The sequence below is a fragment of the Nilaparvata lugens genome, chromosome 10, assembly GCF_014356525.2.
Source record: "Nilaparvata lugens isolate BPH chromosome 10, ASM1435652v1, whole genome shotgun sequence".
Taxonomy (NCBI): domain Eukaryota; kingdom Metazoa; phylum Arthropoda; class Insecta; order Hemiptera; family Delphacidae; genus Nilaparvata; species Nilaparvata lugens.
The window spans coordinates 31,835,371-31,857,149 of NC_052513.1; the positions used below are offsets into that span (position 1 = coordinate 31,835,371).

General features: G+C 32.8%; 2 protein-coding genes across 3 annotated transcripts in view; one reads left to right on the plus strand and one right to left on the minus strand.

Annotated features, from left to right (window-relative positions):
- LOC111045461 overlaps nt 1-4,558 on the plus strand; it is a 49,522-nt gene extending 44,964 nt beyond the window's left edge. Inside the window, exon 4 of the mRNA XM_022330894.2 lies at nt 2,130-4,558. Coding sequence (XP_022186586.2) covers nt 2,130-2,258 — 129 coding nt within the window. The 3' untranslated portion in view covers nt 2,259-4,558. The remainder of the gene's footprint in view (nt 1-2,129) is intronic.
- A 7,862-nt stretch (nt 4,559-12,420) lies between these two features.
- Nucleotides 12,421-20,794, minus strand: LOC111045463 (phospholysine phosphohistidine inorganic pyrophosphate phosphatase). Of its 2 annotated transcripts, none has more exons than XM_022330897.2 (6): nt 20,583-20,794; nt 20,090-20,233; nt 18,736-18,925; nt 17,133-17,287; nt 16,072-16,231; nt 12,421-13,664 (listed from the first exon to the last, which is right to left on the minus strand). In XM_022330897.2, exons 1-6 carry the CDS (start codon nt 20,585-20,587, stop codon nt 13,488-13,490), a joined length of 831 nt encoding a protein of 276 aa, XP_022186589.2. In that variant the 5' UTR covers nt 20,588-20,794; the 3' UTR covers nt 12,421-13,487. The 2 variants fall into 2 exon arrangements, with proteins under 2 accessions (XP_022186589.2, XP_022186588.2); XM_022330896.2 differs by having other exon boundaries at nt 20,517-20,785.
- Nucleotides 20,795-21,779: the final 985 nt, after the last annotated feature.

Consider the following 21,779-nt stretch of genomic DNA (forward strand, 5'->3'; position numbering starts at 1 on the left):
TTGTATAAATTAATGCTTATCGTAGGTTTGTAGAGCATTAAATTCTCTTTGAAATGATGTATTATTTCACTATTCCATGTTTTCGTTTCATTGTTATAGCTGCTTTAATATAGTGGGTGAAATGTTAATATTGCAACAAGTGTCAACTCAGCGGTTCTACATCTACACCTTCAACAGAGGGGATAAAGAATAAAGATACGCACTTTTGCTATATCTACCTACTAACTAGTCCAAATTAAGCTGCAAAGTCAAAAATTGTGTCACAGACACCCCCATCAAATTTCATTGTCAAATGATCAATTATTGCAGCATTAAAAATTTCACCCACTACATTAGAGCAGCTATAACAATGAAACGAAAACATGGAATAGTGAAATAAAAATCATTTCAAAGAGAATTTAATGCTCTACAAACCTACTATAAGCATTAATTCATACAATACATTGTTGGAAAGCTATTAGCCCTGAAAGAGCGAAAAATTGAATAAAAACCTGCTATTTTAACAATTACACACCATTAAGAGCAAATATCTCGGGAACTGTTGGGAATATCGCAAAATTCCACCGAACAAAAAGTGTGGAGAATTTATCAAGCTTCATTTTGTTGAATAGTTGGTTATGTCGGTTCAAAGATATATTGTTCTCAAGATATGAGCGTGGAAGCAAAACGCTGAGAAATGTAACTTTAAAACCAAACTCATCCCCTTAGCACATGAGTTGGGAATGGGACTTTTGATATGTTCTGCTCCTAACTAGTCTCAACAAAGCTGCAAAGTCAAAAATTGTGTTTAAAACATTCCCTCCAAATTAGCACAAGGGGTAGGGGTGGGGACTTTTGATATGTTTACCTCCTTACTACCCTAAACAGAACTGCGGGGTCAAAAAACGTCTTCCAAACTTTTCCCTCTATAACCCTTCCTTAACAGGACTATAGGGCGGGCGTTTATGTTCCAAATGTTACTGACAAATCAAGCCGATAGTCCTATAGTTAGGTCCACGATATAATGGCAGTATTTGATTAACATTGGTGTAGCTATCATTCTTCCTTGGTATAGCTACCCTTGTCGAAGGATCTTAAACGCACTACCAGTAGAAATTCTCGATACTTCAAATAGAAGAACATTCAAGAGACTACTGAGGAGTTGGCTACAAGAGAGATGTTTCTACAGTTTACTGGAGTTTTTCTCATATACAGTGTGAGAAATAAACCTAAGTGAAATATTATAGTAGTTAAGATGATGTCATCTTTATTTTTTGGACTTCAAATATTCGCGGAGGTTTTGATGACCTGACAGATTGTATGATTTTATTGTAACTGACAAATGCGAAACATTTAATGTAAAATGTACATGCATGAATAGATATTATTATTATTATTATTATTATTGTCTATCATTCAGCAAAGCAGATAGCGCTATCCTTTTCTACCTCTGCAGCGTTGCTGGATCGTTCCCTAACAATGTTCAATTATAATTAATGAATAAAATATTCAATTTTAATTTATCAAAATTTGGGAATGGAATAGTTTTGGGCCAAGTCTGTTGTTCCTACCCAATCATATTATTTTATATGATTTGTAATATTGTAAAATATATGAGAGCCTAATTCGACCTGTTGTAACGTACGGCTGTGAATCTTGGACGTTAACAAAAGAAGACAAAAACCATTTAGGCGTTTTTGAAAGGAAAATCCTAAGAAAGATTTATGGTCCAGTTAAAGAAGGAGAGGAGTGGAGGAGAAGAACTAATTCAGAGCTCGAGGCATTGATAAAAGGCCGAAATATTGTAAAATTTATTAAGGCACAGCGGCTTAGATGGTTTGGACATATCTGTAGAATAAACGAAAACAGAATGCCTAAAATATTTTTGTATTCAATTGTGGTAAAACTACTTATTCCATTTATTCAAAAAAGTCACAAATCATTTAATAAAATATGGTTACCATTATACAATGATATTACTATATAAACCTTCAAGGAGAACCAGAGCCATGCATAGTATATTAATGTAAAAATTAAACAATCAACCTGATCAATAAATAGGATATTTATGTATTATTGTAACTGGATTGTAATAGATTTTAACTAATCATCTAATTGTATGTAACATTAATTTATCTTGTTTGTTACAGGTATCAGTGTCGCAGACTCAGTCCTACCAGGAGTTGTTTGACAGCAACAATTTCGAAGACGACGAGCCCTTAGAAAAGAGAGACATGGAAGAGGCAGGCCATCAACAGGTGGAGATCATTGTCACCTGACCTAGGACCATGCGTGTTCTCAGCGGCTTCATGTAGAACAAACTGCGCACAGTTAGCAAACATATTTCACTAATCACAAAAAAAAACAGGAACAGTTATAGACTATAGTGACATAGAAGCTGTTGCATATCCATTACCAAAACTGTTAGGAAGACCTCTGGAGAATCTGTTGAATTCTGTGGAAATTATGAAAAATTAATCAAATGTTCTAATATTGAGCAGAGAATGATCATGAATCATTATAAATATCATTTAAGTGAAAGCTATCACACTTCTGGCTTGAAAGCTTTCAGTTTTCAGAATAAATTTAATTTGGTGACTGGATGAAATGATCAAACGTCCAAGCCATCGGCAGGATTCGAACCCATGAACCAGGCGGTGCTAGCAGACCGACGTTTTTAACGCTCCTTACCACTAGACCAACTTGGCTGACAAATTATTATAAATATAAATTATAAATATGAATTATTATTTCTGTTTCGTGGGAGAATAATGTGGTATGTGGATATATATTAATAAACAATGAATCTGTATTATTGTGTTTTATACTCGAATTAATCTAACTTTCATATTTGAACAAAATGAGAATTTACACCACTGAGTTGTTTCAATAGAAAAGTTTCATTAATTCCAGTATTCCGTTTAGTTGGAAGTGAATGAGTCAATATATAATAACATATATTCGATGTGGTTTATTCATAAGATTTAGTGGAGGAATAATATTTACTGTATTGCATATAAATCAATATCTCTCTGGAAAATTAATGAGCATTCAAATTAATGACGTGTTTTTAATTTACTTTTTTGATATATTCGATAAATACGTTTAGCTTGACGTCTTGATTTGACAATTTGACATATTTTAATCATTTTTCAAGTGTATATAACCCCAAGCTAGAATTGTTACTTATTGCATGATATATTATGTATATATCACTTGAATTGTTGTTAGATTAAGATTGCTGTTGTGGAAGTTGATAAGTTTCGAAACTCTTGGAAAATTATCAACAAGTACAGTTAGTTGATCATTTTATTATTATTTTGGAAGTAGGCCTTCCAAGAACCTACCTATTTAGAAAATATTGAGAAATTGGAAAAATTGATTTGAAGTATTTTAAGGGTGAATGTATTGAGATAGATGATTAAAAATGTCATTAAATGTGGTCCACCTAGCAGCCAAGAAATCATGAGTATTGAGTTAGTTATTAGATTGTAAAGATTCTTCGTTAGAACTATGACCAAAGTTCTCGATGAGTATCAGCAAATTTTGCTATTAGGAATAGGGTTGACAGTTGACATCCCTAAAAGAAGTGTAAATAAGTGTGGTTTTATATGAAAATAATATCACTAAAAAGAGAGAAGGGTAGTTGTTTATATGCCCACATTTAATGTAAATAACAGAATTAAAAAATGAATGGCATTTATGAATATTCTATTCTGAAGTAATTTGTTGTCTAGTAAGAATACTATGAATACTATCATATTATGATATCTGTATCTGATGCAGCCCGTACTTACATTATGGTTCTATTATTGCAAATTGACAAATGTTTGTATTCAAAACTAGTCAAGTCCAAAATTAAATCTGTTTATACTTTATATTGTGTCCGTACAGTATTTAGTAAGATTTTATCAAATTCTAACAAAACATAAATTAAATATATATTCTCAGGTACCTCCCCTCCCTTCCCGCCGAATAAATTATAGATGCAGTATTGAAAGCATTTGATTATGTTTTTCTTCTAGATATCTATAATTATTATTTTTAATAATGTTAATTTGAAATGTTCTTTTCATTCAACTTACCGCACATTATTTTTCTTTACACAGAATATATTTTGAGAAGAAAAGGAAATTGGAATTTCGTTGAATGGATTATTTTTTAACAAGTTACATACTTGATTTTCATCTATTTGATATTATGGTACCTATATTCTTATCACTTTCAGTGAATATTATTATATTAATGATTGGTCTATATCTATATAGGACTACGTTTATTCAATGATGATAATTTTATATTAATTTTATTCAATTATGAATTGAGTTAAACAAGTAAATTGAAATTTTTTTCTATTTTAAATAGATTATAGAAGATCTTTTATAATAATTTTTATAAAGTAATTTTATTCACATTGATATATTGATTACGGCATATTTCAGCATAGATTGAGTTAAACGTGTTAATTTAATAATGTGTCCTATATATTATTCTATTCACATTATTATTCCTACTAGTTCTACAAGCAAATATACTATATTTTATTGTTCTAGAACAGCATTAAATCGCTTGAATTGTATGCATCTTTTTTATTTTCATTTCCTTCAACTTGAATATTCTCTGTTTATTCATAACTATATACCGGTAATCAGTTTGTAATAAAAATGTAAAATGATGAATTGAAATTTTCTACAGTGAGGTCCACGTTATAATGACAGTATTTGATCAATTTTGGTTTTGCTATCCTTGTCTATCATTTGACAAAGCCGGTGTTACTATCCTTTTCTAGGTTCACAACGATGCCAATTATGTTTTTGACAGTGTTGAAATATAATTAATTAATGCAGAGAATCGGCATAGCTATTCTTCTATCTTTATCCACTGCCATTATAACGTGGACCTCACTATAGTTCAAAAAAAGTTTTTATATAACTTCGCAGCGAATAGGGGGTTCCAGATATTATAGCCTTTAGATTCTCTACACACTAGATACTATTAGTATCACGGTATTTAGATGAAAATATATCTTCTTCTATATACCATGCTAGGTATTAGAGAAAAAATTTCTATTGAGATTTAATGAAAATTTATTATATTTAGATTCACTTAAAACTATCAGAATTGGTTGAATAAAAAAGCATATTGGTGTTACCTATGGAGAATGCTGAAAGTTAAAAGTAGAATCTATTGTATTAAAAAGCCAACAAAAAATATATTTCATATGGTTTAAAGTTTAATCAATATAAAACATAAACATGCATTGGGGTAAACAAATTTACGGTTGTCACAACCTCACTGAACTAGTTGATAAGAAGTGTATAAAATATAACCCCAGATAATCAGCAAACCATTTTTTAAAAGCAGTGAAAAATATGATAAACGCTAATATTCCTGAGAAAGAGAAGGATGCATTGCCACAAAAATACTCCGACCACAATCAAAATATCTGCAACAAAACTGAAGGCCAGGATAGAATGTTCAAGATTGAAGAAACGTTGGATGAAATTGAAAATTTGTCTGATGAGAGTGAAAATGAGTTGGAAAATTATTTTTCCTACAGTTACGTTGAAAAGTGGCCATTGCTGCACTGATTACAGAACGCAAAGAATCACTTTTCCGCTCAGTGTGGGAAAAATTTTTCTGCACTCCAGATTTGCAACATGGCAACGCAAAATACTTAGTAGGTTATATGGAGCAACAGTGCAGCAAAATCAAAATGAAGTTGGTAACAGTGACTGGGCTGCTATAGTGAGCAGAGGTGCAACGCGCTAATTATTATTCATTATATATTATAACCAAAGTACAACGAGAACTTTAGGATTTTAGGATTAAGGTTTTTATCAATAATAAAATTACACAGAAAAACATTTGATGGATTTCAGGCAATTTTACCCATAATTACCCACTTTTCATATTCAATGGTAACTGTAGGAAAAACTTAATGTGAAATACGTGCGCAAAGTTCCTCTGCTGCACTCAAGAAACCATTCCGCCCTCGCCTACGGCTCGGGCGTAAACGTTTCTTTCGGTGCAGCAAACTGACACTTTGCGCACTAGTTGCACAAATAACTATTTCAAGTTCAAGTGAAGTAGATTTGGTCCAATCGTCCTATGAAACAGCTGAAGAAGCTGATTTTCAAAAATATAGAGAGTTTGAAACAAATCAAAATTCTGGGGACGAAAACTACAATCAGGGTGAGAATGATATCAACATTATCTTCTCAACAAAACACATGTATGACGATAATTTAGAAAACAGTATTTCTGTTAAACTGCTTGATAATGTTGAAAAATCTTCTGAATTATATCCACTTTATTTTTTAACTAAAATGAACAAAATTTGGAACGAAATAAAAGATTTGAAGATAATAATTCACAAAGAGAAAAATTATGTTCGAAAAGAGTTTTGCGATCTACAGGTTTGGGTCAATCAACAAATAAAGTTGATAAAATCTACTGGCAAATCCATTTTTCAAGAGAATTACAAAAAATCTATCAATAACAACGGTCTAGTTACAAAATATAGAAATTCAAGCGGTCTAAAAGATACAATGACAGAAAGGAACAATACTAATACAAAATTTGTAGGCTCATTTTACGAAGATAGCAGTTACAACGATGGTAAATTCACAAAACTTGGAGATTTTCAAGCATTTGCAACAAGAAATATTGTCCAAAATACTAAATGCAATCAGGAGTTAAATAGTATAATCTACAAGGAAAAAATTTATGAATTGGACAGAATATGTAGTGTAGGCATAGAAAAAATATGTAGTATTATAAATCTTCTACCAACCTTCATTACACCGAATGAATGTGAGAACAATATTCTCGGTGAGGAAACATTCTATTATTCTGATGAAAAGAAGGACTTTTGCAAGAGCACTAGGAAAAATAATGAACGAGAAATTGAGGAAATGAGTTGATTAGTCAAAAAAACGATTGTTGAACAGATAACTTTACAAGTCATTACGTTATTGGATCTATTTTCATGCTGATCAAGAATAAAGTCAAGATCATCTATAAATAAAAGTCAATACTGTAATGGTTCTACTTGAATTTGTAAGAGCCTTCGATACCCTAATTTATTCATCATTGAATAAAAAGTACCTAATAATGGTTAACAATGATGAGTACAGTGCAATGATGGAGTATAATAAGAGTGATCAAGAATATAGACCTAACATTGGGGTTGAAGAAAGATAGTGATTTGATCCTATACATTGAAGAAAAGTTTTTAGGTTAGAAGAGAAGAATACAAATATAAAGAAAAATAAAAATCTCAGTACCCTTTATGAATTATTTAATCGCTAGTATTCCCATTTTTATTTATAACAATTATGATTTTGATTTATCCCATTTTTGATTTATAACAAATAAAATATGCGATTAGGATACCCTGAGCATAAAAAGGTGATTGTATAAAGACTTAGCATAGCATTGAATAACGTACACTTTACTGTGTTTTGCTACACATACAACCTTACCTATTGGCTCACTTCTACTCATGTTTAGAAAGAAAATATACTCATAGTATATAATAATAATACTCATAGCAGAAAGAAAAATAAAAATCTCAGTACCCTTTATGAATTATTTAATCACTGAGATTTTTCTTTCTATTTCTATAAAAAGTAGCCCTATACAGAAAAGAGATAGAAAATAATACGTATGGTATACACTCATTCTATACACCCTACAAGGAATAAAGAGTTACGGTACGGTACCGTATTGTATTTTTGAAAATCACATAATATTGATTTGAGAATTAAGTCCCAAGATGTCATTGAAGTCTCTAATCACTTTTTAATCACCCCATACTTGAAAATAAAAGACTGCCAAAAGAATCTAAACATTCAACAAAAGATACCATAGGAAATACTTGTTTGATCCATTATTATTATTTAATTCTTTACAACAAAGTCGCATTCTTGGAAAGGCTTTCTAACGTCAAATTGTCACAATTTTTGAAAAATTCTACAAACACACGAATGTGAATGAAATTATTATTACACCACAAGATCATATAAAATAAAAATGCAATAAAATAAATAAAATACGGATAACGACCAAATAAATAAACATTATTTACGATCACCACCCAAAAAAAACAATAGCTTTCACATTGTTACAGCATTCAGTTTTTGCAACTCACCTCAAAATTATGTTCTATTTCTGACATTTATGACTCAAGATTCAGAAATATTAGGAAAATGGAGGAGAATCTAAAGTAAAGACGAGATGTTTATAATGCACTTTTTATTCATTTATACTGAAGAAACAGAAGTGAAAAAATAACAATAAAATTTGACAAGATACATGATAGTCCGGGCGAAATTGTACTAGAAAAGGCACTCGATCTGATATCTCTCACTATAACTAAATAGCAATTGATGTAAAAAATTATGACCGCCTTCTTACATTTTTCAATAATTACGATTAATTTTTTTTTGTTTCCATCATCAATATTTTTATTCGGCTTGTTGAAACTAAGAGATTCAGACCATTTGCAAGTCTTTAAAGGGCGCTGGAGAACACCAAAAGAAAATTTTGTATCGACTTACAGCGCGTTAAAAAGTATCATTTTGAAGCTAAGAAAATTATCTAAATTTCATAGAGATTACATTTTCTGTATCTCTCGCACAAAAACAAAGTTATAATAGGAAAAAATTTGAGAAAATTTTTGTAGAGTTTTGGAATGTTATAACTGATAAAATATACGTTTTAGAGGAAAGCCTTAAATGAAAAGAAGTGTTTACTAATTATTTTCGTTCATAAAACGGCGAACGTTTATCAAAATACAAGCGATATAGCAAAACATTCAATATTTTGACGGCCATCTTCTTCTCGAGGTGTTTGCCTGTGATTTCGACTGATCAATTGCGTTTCTCATTATACTTTTCCTAAGGAAGAAATTACGACATCTTCCACCCGAAAATGACCACGGAAGTACATTTGCGCCCGGACTATGAAACAGTTTTAAAATTATAAATTCACCAAAATTAAATAACAGGAATAAAATAATAATAAAAACTAACAATTATAAAATGCAAACAGAATGTAACAATAATAAATTTTTGAGATAACCAAAATTTAGTGTATAAATGTTAAACATAGTTGAATATCATTTCGAAACTGATATGAAAATTAAATATTAACTTGGAAAATCATTTGAAAATTAAACAGATCACTATTTAATAACAATCAGCAACATAAATGCTGATAGGAAATTTATTATTACAAAAGATGAAGTTAAACAATCTGGAAAATATGAATATAATAGCTGATAATATTATGTGATGCAAATAATTATCAGTAACTAAGAACATTTTGCTAATATCATTCAGTTGATGCTATAAAAATTGTAATGTATTATCAATGAAAACAGATATTCGAAATGTTATCAATTCATGATTGTTAAGTTTGTTTTGAAGTCAAACCCAAGTTTGTGAACTTTAATAAAATAATTAAGGTTACTTCACCGTTTAATATATACATACTATAACAATAAAATTGACTTTATTTCTGCGTAAAAATGTACAAAACAAGTGAAAAATAAAAGTTTCAGAGACCAAACACTGATTTTCAATGACATGTGAGATTATTTGAGCAAAAACTCTGAGAAAGCTCGACATGACAGCTGAGCACCAAAGATTCCTATCTCCCAGCAATGGAGATCAAGATGCCTTCGATTAAGACCGGGACAACGAAACAGATTGCTGCTATGCGGTGCCAATCAACTGACAAAAGGACCATCCGATCTAAACTGGATGCGCCGCAGAAAAAAACAATTTCTAGTCATGTTCGGACTTATCACCTTGGCAAAAAACGAAACTAGCTTGAAATTGGGAAGTTCCCCCCGTAGAACTAGTCGAAGATGTGGATATGAGCGACCAACTTCCGCTTTCACTACCCTAACCTAGTCCGATCTCATTAGGCGTCAAATCTGAAAAACCGTGACAACCAAAAAACCCCTAACGGATCTCCCAAAGCTTTAATGCATTTTTCCGTTCCCCCCGAGAACTAGCCGAATATGTGGGTATGAGCGACCAACTTCCGCTTTCACTACCCTAACCTAGTCCGATCTCACTAGGCGTCAAATCTGCAAAACCATAGAAACAAAAAAAAACTAACGGATCTCCTAAAGCTTCAATGCATTTTTCCGTTCCCCCCGAGAACTAGCCGAATATGTGGGTATGAGCGACCAACTTCCGCTTTCACTACCCTAACCTAGTCCGATCTCATTAGGCGTCAAATCTGAAAAACCGTGACAACCAAAAAACCCCTAACGGATCTCCCAAAGCTTTAATGCATTTTTCCGTTCCCCCCGAGAACTAGCCGAATATGTGGATATAAGCGACCAGCTTCCGCTTTCACTGCCCTAACCTAGTTTGTCAAGTCAAGTCAAAATACTTTATTGCAGCAGCTAATTGAGAACATCAAGGCGTCAAATCTGCAAAACCGTAGAAACCAAACCAAAAAAAACCCTAAAGGATCTTCCACAGCTTTTATGCATTAAACCCCCCCCCACCACGAGAACTAGCTGAAGATGTGGATGTTATCGATCACCTTCCGCTTTCACTGCCCTAACCTAGTTTGATCACACAAGGCGTCAAATCTGCAAAACCGTAGAAACCAAACCAAAAAAAAAAAAAAAAAAAAAAACTAACGGATCTCCTAAAGCTTCAATGCATTTTCCGTTCCCTCGGTGAACTAGCCGAAGATTGGATATGAGCGACCAACCACCGCTTTCACTGCCCATACCTAACGGATCTCCCACAGCGTTAATGCATTCACCTGACAAAATATCTTTCCTCAAGTCGTTAGAGTTAACACCGTTGAGCAGTAAAGAACGGCAGGAGAAAGAGCAAATATGGCAGGAGGTTTTGGCGGGAAAAAGGCGAAGACAGTCGGTGACTCCGCTGACATTGTAATCCTAGGACGCGCGAGCTGACCCACAACAGCAGCTCAGCCTCCCAAGTGGCCCGGAATCGAAGGAGTTATGGCGTCCTACCTTAACTACCTCAAAGAAACGACGCTTAAACTGCAATGTCTGCGGCAAGAGAACGACCGCCTCGGTAGAGCGTCATTCGAAGCCCGAGAGGAGGCAGCCATCTTGGAACAAAAACTGGACAATATGCACACGCTGAAAGACACGGTGCAGAGGCAACAGGACTCCCTGCAGAACTGTCTTAACCTGCTAACTGGTGCTATAAAGCACATCGCTGCTCTAACCCACAATGTAAACAATGACTCATACAGCTCTCTACATCTTCATTTGAGAAAAAGTAACCGCTCAAGGTATCAAAAATGATCATTATCATATTATACTTTACAAACATAGTCTATTCATATTATACTTTATACTGTATTTACAAACTACACTCCTAGTGTCTACATATAGATATCATCATACTAGACCATACAAGATTGTGTCTTTATTTTACTTCATTTGCTGAGGTTGATTTGTGTTGAAGTAAGGTAATGTTTTATCTTTGGTTATGTTAGGAATTAAGGAATACGTTTTATGTTGAGAACAAGAGATAATTTTCGTTAATTTCTATTTTTTAATTTGTATATTTATGTGAAGGCACTAGAAGGGTAGTTTGTAAATATAATATAAAGTAGAATATGAGTATGTTTGTAAAGTATAATATGATCATAATCATTTTTGATTTTTTGAGCGGTTACTTTTTCTGAAATGAAGATACAGAGAGCTGTCTAAGTCATAGGTTATTGGTCGGTTAGAACAGCGATGTCCTTTATAGCGCCGGATAACAGGTTTAGACAGCTCTGCAGGGAGTCCTGTTGCCTCTGCACCGTGTCTTTCAGGGTGTGCATATTGTCCAGTTCTTGCTCCAAGATGGCTGCCTCCTCTCGACCTTCGAACGACGCTGTACCGAGGCGGTAGTTCTCTTGCCGCAGACATTTCAGTTTAAGCGTCGTTTCTCTGAGATAACTAAAATAGGACGCCATAACTTCTTCGATTCCGGGTCACTTGGGAGGCTGAGCTGCTGTTTCTTGTGCGTCAGCTCACGCGTCCTAGCAATACAATGTCAGCGGAGTCACCGACTGTCCTCGCCTTTTTCCCGCCAAAACCTCTTGCCAGATTTGTTCTTTTTCCTGGCGTTCTTTGATGCTCAACGTTGTTAACTCCAACGATGAGAAGAAAAATACTTTATCAGGTGGATGCATTAGAGCTGTGGGAGATCCATTAGGTTTGGGCAGTGAAAGCGGAGGTTGCTCCATCTTGGAGCAAAAACTGGACAATAAGCGGAGTCACCGACTGTCTTCGCCTTTTTCCCGCCAAAACCTCTTGCCAGATTTGTTCTTTTTCCTGGCGTTCTTTGATGCTCAACGGTGTTAACTCCAACGACGAGAAGAAAAATACTTTATCAGATGGATGCGTTAGAGCTGTGGGAGATCCATTAGGTTTGGGCAGTGAAAGCGGAGGTTGCTCCATCTTGGAGCAAAAACTGGACAATTAGCACTTACTGAAAGACACGCTGCAGAGGCAAAAGACGCCCTAGACGACAGGGCTCGGCTGCAGAGCCGTATTAACCTGCTAAACGCCGTTTTAGAGGACATCGCTGATCTAACCGACCGTTAAACCATGACTCATACAGTTCTCTGTATCTTTATTTCATACAAGATACCTGCACTTTGAAGAATCAGAAATGATCATGAACAGCAAAGGCTAGAATGATCATATTATACTTACAAACATACTCATAATATTGTTATATTTACAATCTACCCTTCTAGTGCCTACACATAAATATACATTATCATACTAGACCAAATATATGGATTGTGTCTTTATTCTACTTCATTTGCTGAAGTTGATTTGTGTTGAAGTTAGGTAATGTTTTATCTTTAGTTGTGTTAGGAATTAAGAAATACGTTTAATATTGAGAATAAGAGATAATATTTGCTAATTTATGTTTTTTGTTGGAGAGAAATGTATTTTAGATTGGGATGATCGTAGTCACATAGAAGAATGTTCTTCTATTGAACTGCAATATTTGTTTATCTTTCATTTAGGGAGGCATATTACATTTGATATACTCACTGATTCAGTTTCTAAGTTACTTTTCTGCTATATTCAAGCCTTGAATCTTGAATATGTTTGTGATGATATAAAAATGAAAAAATTTTTTTTTGTTTGTTTGATGATAAGTTTACAGAAAGCGACTTGATAAAACTGAGCTATTTATCATTCATATATCACAAAAAATCAATCAATTTGTAAAATACTTTTACTTGGTATAATAATAACCAATGATAAAATTATTTCCTAACAACAATGCTACTTTTGAAGAAAACTAAAGTTGCATAAAATTAAGCTAAATATCACCGATAATTCACAAAATATTTGAAAATTCCCAACTGAACTAGGAAATTTTACATCACCAGGTATGTCTACAGCTAAAATCACTTTCTTCTTATAAAATTTATACAAAATTGTCACGACCACGCTAAAGATATAGATATATAATCTAAAAAATTCAGATATTAAGAATGGCGTGAATGGCATCGTTGAAATTATTAAATATGGCGTCGGGTTTGATAACATGCTGCTCGTCTTTAGTTCTATATTTGCCGGTTCTGACGAGAATTCCTCTCATGCCGCTGTTCTGGGCTCCTCCCACGTCCGATACCACATCATCTCCTATCATTACTGCCTGAAAACAAAAAAAAAATCACAAATTAATTTGAAAAAATTACCAATAAAATATGTAAATGTATATATTTTAGGGATGAAACAATAATATCAGGATCTTAAGGCCTCATCGTCGTCTATCATTGCTGAACACAAAAAATAAAATGAAAATCACAATGAAATTTGAGATAATGACCAAAAAATGTAGAGATATTGAAAAAATGTAGAGATATTGAAAAAATGTTAAAAGTTAAAAAAGCATACTATATAGTTATTTCTACGAGTATATACCAATTGAACATTCCAAGTAGCCCTATTAAAATATTCTATTAGAGAAGAGATGATTGATTGCTTTATTTATGTAGATTACAATATATATTGGCTTATACGCTTATATACAATAGCTTACAATACAGCAAAATTATAGATGAATTTACATAATATAGACTAAGAAAATAATTATTGAACTGTTTATGATATGAAAAAGGAATTTGGAATAACTATAATATTGTTATGCATCTACATAAATTGGCGGAGCTTTGGACATATCAATGTCCATTCTTCGGAAAGAATATTAAAAATATCCTTCCCACTAACTCTCTATCAAAGAGAGAATGAGAGAGACAACAGATGACAGACAGAGAGAGAATGGAGTAGATACATGCAGGAGAAATGAGGTTCCTCAGGGCAATAAAGGAAAAAAAGTCACGTAGAGACAGAGTTAGGAATGAGGAGATGAGAAGAGAACTGAAGATGGTAAGCATAAGGGAAAAGACAGAAAGCATGAGACTACGCCGGTTTGGACACGTGAAGAGAATGGGAGTGGATCGGCTGCCAAAGAAAATGTAAGAGATGAGGATTGGAGGAAGGAGACCAAGAGGACGATGGAAAGACAGAGAGGTCAACAAAGTGGAGAAGAGAGGATTACAGATGGTGACAGGTTGAGGATGAGCGATGGTGGGGAGACCGAGGAAGATAGAGACATTGTTATATCTATGCATTAGAGAAAAAAAGATTGAAGATATTGTAAAGATGAGAAAACAATATCCTAATCTTAAAATCATCATCGTTAATAAACATAAAATAACAAGGGGTATTTGAAAAAATACCAATGCCAAATAATAATTGATCATAATGCAGGGATGAAGAAGATAGTAGAATCGGAACCGATTATTTCGATAATTATCGTTGATAAGTGATATATTTGACAAAATAGAGAATTATGAAGCCGATATTACACATGTTATGCTGATGATATTATCCTATACTATTAAACGAGCAACTTCTGTTTATATGTTTAGATGTTTGTATTTCACCGGATCTCGAAAACGGCTCTAACGAATCTCACGAAATTCAGAACATAGTAGGTTTATAATATAAAGATTCGATTGCACTAGGTCTCATCCCTGGGAAAACTCGCTGAAGGACATTAAAAGGATAATTATTATTCATCCTTGGAAAAACAGCTGATAACAATTACTTCATCGTCTGTTGGTGATGGAAGTGAGTGAGCGAGTTCATGTATGTGGAACTGTGTCAAAATTATGACAGCTGTTGAACTTTTGTAATCATTCAATCAGGTACTTAGTGCCGGTTGCAAAAAAGCCAGGTTATTCTCAATCCTGATTAAAATCCAGTAGATCCATCTTTTTGAAATAGTCTTTTCTGATTTGGTTCACGTGAAGTTGATCAGGATTAAAATTTAACTTTTGCGCAACTGGGCCTTTGTGAGGGAAATTTTTGCATTCCTCTGGGAATTAATCTCAATTTACTGTGATTAGATAGAACATTTCTGTATGAATGTTATTATAATTTATTCTTCTTCTTCTTCTTCTTCTTCTTCTTACAAACAAGGATTAGGCTTTAACCTGTTCCGACTCACATCTAGCCAATTATTCAAATAAACATAAAAAATCCTATTATTGCCAACGCTTGCGTGGTCTGCCAACATCTCTTTTGCCTACTGGCTGATAATTATAGACTTTTAATGGTATTCTTTCAGCTGACATTCTTTGAACATGCTCCCTCCATTGATGCCGATTCTCCTTAACTCTTTCATTCATGCTACAGATTTTCAATTCTTTCCTAATATATTCTTTCGTAATAATTTGTTTATGCTATTGTACTCAAGAGCGAAGCTCGGTCCCCGATATTGTAGGCTTAACACCTAAACATTGAAAATCTGCGTTCGAATGTCATGTGGTTTGCAACAGTGTGCGCAATGTTTTATTGAAGTATTAATTAAAAGCAAAGCATATATTTGTGATTTCTTGTTTGATTGAGTCAAGAATGTGAAGCAAGTGAAAATATTATACTATGGCTCTATCCCGCAGCTTTTACACAGAAATTAATGTTGAAATGAGTCCAAACACACTGATTTCACAAATATTATAAAGAATCAGCTAGGAATAGAATAAATCACCACTCACCTCCTCAGGTTTGATTCCCAAATCATCTAAAGCCGACAGGAAAAAATCAGAACTTGGTTTTCCAACAATTCGAGCCTTCAAGCCTGTCGCATATTCCATGGCCTTGGTGAAAGGACCAACATCCAAATGTAATAGACCATCATCTCCTTCATAGTATTTCCTGAAAAAAATAAGCAAAATTACTAATAAAATCAAAATAGTTATGCAAAAACCGGTCAACAAATTTCATATATGTTTTGGCAGGATTCCAAATCCTTGATGGAATTTCCTAAATAAAAGACAAAATTCCAATTTTTCTAACATTTTCCTCACCAAACTCCGATAATCCTGAAGTTTAATATCTGTGACAACTCTGTGAAAGTGATTAGATATTCATCTAATTCAATAAAACAATTTTCAATTGAGAAAAATACAACAGTTTGCAAGTAATTTTCAATCATGAAAGAATAGAGCTGAAGGAAGCAGGATGTTTAAATGATTTGAAATAACTCATTTTCCAAATCGACTCAAATTTTTAATTTCAATATGCTGCTTGGATTTGTTGGCGTTACTTATAAAAACTGCAGAAAAATTAGAACATTGTTTATGAATAAAAAAGATGGTACAAATGAATGTTGCCTATTTTCATGAGTAGACCAATAGACCAACAAATTTGAGTGTTTCCAAGGCATTTGGACAAATTCTCACGTTTAAAGGTAAGAGAGGTCACCATTCAAAATATGTTTTTGTTCGTCTTCATTATTTCAACTTATTCTGGTCTTATCTATTCATATTTAAATGTAGGCTACCTATACTGCTTTTAGGCTACATATTATGCAATTACAACATCTGAGCTATAGCATAGAATAACTAAATATCTTGGTTAGATATGTGCTATAGAGAAAGTAGATAATATTAGCCTAAATACTGGAGAATATCACCAGTTATGAAAAGCAAGGATAAAGATTGACTTCTTTGGAATCTATAGAGTACTGGCTATTGAACAATGAACATGAAAGAAAATGTATTAATACATCAGAAAAGCACATAATAAAGTGTGATCAAATCAATCCATCTCTTACCCAGTGCCAAGAGTAAATATTTGAGGTTTTTCCATATCAATGAGGAGTCGAAAAACTTTATTCAAACTGTCGTAGTTGAAGTGTTCTTGAGCATCAGCCATAACAACACAATTCGGTTCCTCCTCAGTTTTGAATTCGTCAAATTCACTTTCAACCTGCAATTATTCAAATTGTATTTAGAAATTTCACAACATAAAACTCTATTGCAAAAGAAATATAAAATTTGAAAGAGTTTGCTGACATTATAGACAATGCATATAATTAATCAACATTTACGAATTACAAGTTAAAAGTTAAAGTTTTGGCACTGTCAACATAAGAAGGCTTTTCTTTTTCCTTTAGAACTAATTTTAATATAAATATAAATCTCAGTATCATTTTAACTTATCACAACATGTTTCGGACATTGATGCCATTTTCAAGTGATTTCGAAAATAGCATCAATCACTTTAAAATGGAATCACTTGAAAATGACATCAATGTCCGAAACATGTTGTGATGTTAAAATGTGATTAAAAGTTAAAATGATATTGAGATTTATATTCTTATTCATAACAAGACTTGTGTTGTTGACATTGAGTTGCATTTACATAAACTTTTGTTCAACAACTTGTTATTCATCAAGTAAAAAAGGAATTTTATAAATCGTCAAGTATTCAATTAGTGATATATGATTATATTTTTCAATATTCATATTATATTTCTGTGGCAATTAACAATAATGAATGAATCGAGAATCGAATTAAGCGCTATTGCATCCTTTAAAGAATTCTGCACAAACAATGTGTACGTTCTGTGTACAGTAAATTGTTCCAGGTCCAATCGTAAATTGTTCCATCACGTGACTAGTGCAAAATGTTCCCATGGAACGCCATTTCAAAATCGTTGGTTCAAGCTTCTGGTGCATACATATAAAGTTGATTTATACTAAAATGTGTTGTTTACTAGCTGTGTGAATGAAGAAAGGCTGTTTTACAAACTTAGCGTCTAGAAAAGTGTGCATTTTTTTATTCCATTACTCTCAAATTTTCTATAGAGAAAAATGCATTTAATGAATGGTTATCAAACATCATATTGTTGGTTATATATTCTATGTATGCAATGGTAAACAAACTATCAGCGAATGCGCAGAGAAGCAAGCAGACTACAATAATCGACCAATGAGAGCTCAGATAGTTGGAACTGTACCAGGTCGGACAATTTACCACGCTTCGACTGTGGGGCAGGAATTTGGAACTGGAACTGGTTTCTGGTACAGAATCTGTCAAAACTCTTCCCATGGAACGCGGAACTTTTTACCTGGTGAATTTTGAATCGGACAATTTATCACAATCCATGTACACAGAACGGGCCCAATATATTTACAACAGAGAAAAAGCTATAGTGGTTTGATGAATTACTTGAGAAAAATGAATACTATAACTTGAAGAAAATTCTGACAATCGTAATGCATACAATAATTGAGATTGAAGTATTTTTTCATTATTTACTCACAAACTCTCAAACATTGATTGAGTACATGATTCATTTGTTCAAATGAATAATTATCAATTAATTGATAGTAAAATTCATGTTTATCGACCGTCAAGTACTTATTACTTACACTTGGATTTACAATGAGGTGAGGTCGAAGATTTTCTTTGCGAAGTAGTTCTACAACGGCAGGAATTGGTGAAAATATGTCGTCTGCTTTCAAATGGAAGCCCATCCTTTGCAGCATCCTGAGAAGCTGACTAACATTGCACTGTGACTCGTTGGTCACTATTCTGAACGGTATACCAGATTCGTAGAGTCTGAAAAAATAATGAGCAGATTTATGGAGTTATTTTGAGTACTTTTCATAGATAGAGTACAGTAATTTTTATGAAATAAAACCTCAAACCTATATGCTGTCTACTGGAATGGTTTCTTGGAAACAAAACCCATTATTTAATACTCAAAGCATAATTTTGTTGCAGGTTGAATCAAAACGGACACATTATTAATTTCTATTGAAATAACATTTGAATTTGCGACATAAACTTGAATCGTCAATATTAAGAGTAGAAAGAACACGATTTCACTACCGTTGATTCTGAATACAATCTAAATTGAATTTTAAAAGTAGATTTGAATGAATTTTATTACATATTTACAATTAATATTGAACCAATTTCGTGATGTAGAAACCTATTTTTTGGACATTATATTAATTTATCAAAATTTGGGAATGGAATAGATTTAGGCCAAGCCTGTTGTTCCTTCTTAATCATATTTATATGATTTGTGATTCTGTCCACGAATAAATAAATGTATATCAAAAACAAGATGTACTATTGAAAGCAAAAAAGTATAAAAGTAAAATAATAGAATAAAAACACATACAATTCCTAATTGGAATCATCTCTTGGAATGATTAATGAGATCCCAATTCATCAGCTTTAAACTCAGTGAAACCATCACATATATTATAAAAACTAAAACGAAAAGCTACATACAAGAATACAGAAATAATAGAATTAGGAAAAGCGTATATTGGCGTAGATCGCAAAGTGTCCAAGTGAGTCGCCGGGTATATTGGCTCTTTATTTTGCTTATTACATTAGGGTCGCCAGGAAGATTTAGATAGGCTGGATATATATTATATCTAACTGGAAATTACATGAACATAACCTGAAATTTGTTGTCTTATTATGTTTGAAGGTAAAAGGAATAGTTAGATTGGATTTTTGCTTTTAAATGCAATGTTAATATTGTCATAAAGAAAGCTTATGCTATCTTTCCTCTATGGTATTATTCTAAATCTTTTTAATAATTTCTGTTAATTAACACAAATAGCTTAACAAAAACTTATCTGATCAAGTTGTTGTATACCGGTCATTGTACTTTGCACTGAGATTTTACCAACATTCAACATCAACTTCTAATTGAACTAATACCTAATGAAAAATAAGTTTGAAACCAAAATAAATACTTACAATCGTAGCCCTTCAACTGATCCAGGTATGGCTTCAATGCCAGTTTTCAAAACTCCACTGATGTCTATCAATAAGCCTTTTACAGGTTTACTCTGCCATTCTACTTTAGTCATTTTAGTAATTCGAAGAGGACAACTTGACATACTGAAATAGAAAAATATTGGTTAAAGCGGAGTAGATTAAATTATATATCTTAATTCTCAATATAAATTATGAATAAAAAGGCGGATTTTGGTAGGCTACCTTAAGTTTATAAGCAAGTTAGTAGGCCTACTGGTTTGGAAAGTTTGCTAATCAACACAGACAATAATTTGAAATAAAAATGTTGAGAGTTAAAGAATATAATTCATCATGATCTGAGAGAAATAATTAAAAGATCAAAAGCAGAATAAATAATTTAAAATATATGCAAAATAAGATAACTCACTTCGAAATCAAAACAGCTCTTGATAACCTATCTAACCCATGAAATAGGGAATTGAGCTTTACAAACCTCATCGATTGAAGCTATTAAAATCTACTGTGATGAGGTCATAGATGATGTTGAACTATTACTCCTTTTTAATAAAAATTATTCAAATCTAAACTGAAAAATACTGAGATAAAGTGCAAGTTGATACCGGTTGAAGATGAAGATAAAAACGAAGATGAGTCATTGCACTATTGCAGCAAGCTTGCAGTTTGCAGAAACAAAGAATGGGAGTTTCCCCCTCCTTTGCACCAAGCACATGGCAGTCATCCACTGCTCACAGATCACTAACGAAGAAATAGATACTAGAGAGTATTCGTAGTTTTGTACAATCACAAGAACTGGAAAAACGCTGACAGCGCGCCTGTGGGCAAAAATTGTACTATATAAGTGAGTGCACTCGCAATGCGCCTAAAGTGAGGTTCACGCTATAATGGCAATATAGAAAGATAATTATAACGATATATATATTATTATAGAGAGTTAAAGATGTATTATAGGAGAGTAACGTTGCCGAACTTCGGTCCTCTAAGAACGGTAGCTGATTCACGTTTATTAATGTGATATGAACTACTGTTTATTCTCGTTTGAGATAATCAATTAGTCTATATTTTACTAAGCAATAAATTATTTTTTTTTAATAATTTCATAATTAGGATGGAGTATTTTGTTAATGAATTATAAATTCTACATTGTTAAAGACAACTCTGTCAACAGAGAAAATCGAGAAAGAGATGGCGCTATTCGCTTTGCTGAATGATAGACAAGGATAGCAATACTATTGCTAATCCAACACTGCCATTATAACATGGACCTCACTATATAATTCAAATGCTCCTAAATAGCTTCCCTTTTATGTAAAAATTTGATAAAAACTACACAATTTTAGAAGAACAGAAAAAATGTCAGGAAGTAACAATAATATTTTTGTGCAGTAAGTTGCAGTAAATTTATCATAATAATAATAAACCAGAGAAAACTCCTATAATTCTGTGTAATAAATGTATTAATTTTGTAATTCTGTGTAATAAACGTATAATATTATAATTATTCTAATATTCTAGAATTTCTCAGGAACAGGAGAGAAAATTACATTAATGTTGAAACATGTTGTGGGTAAAAAAAAAATATTGAAAAAGGGTACCCATAGTAAGGTGCACGTTATAATGGCAGTGGAGAAAGATAGGAGAAAAACGTTGCCAATTCTCTCCATTTTGCCAC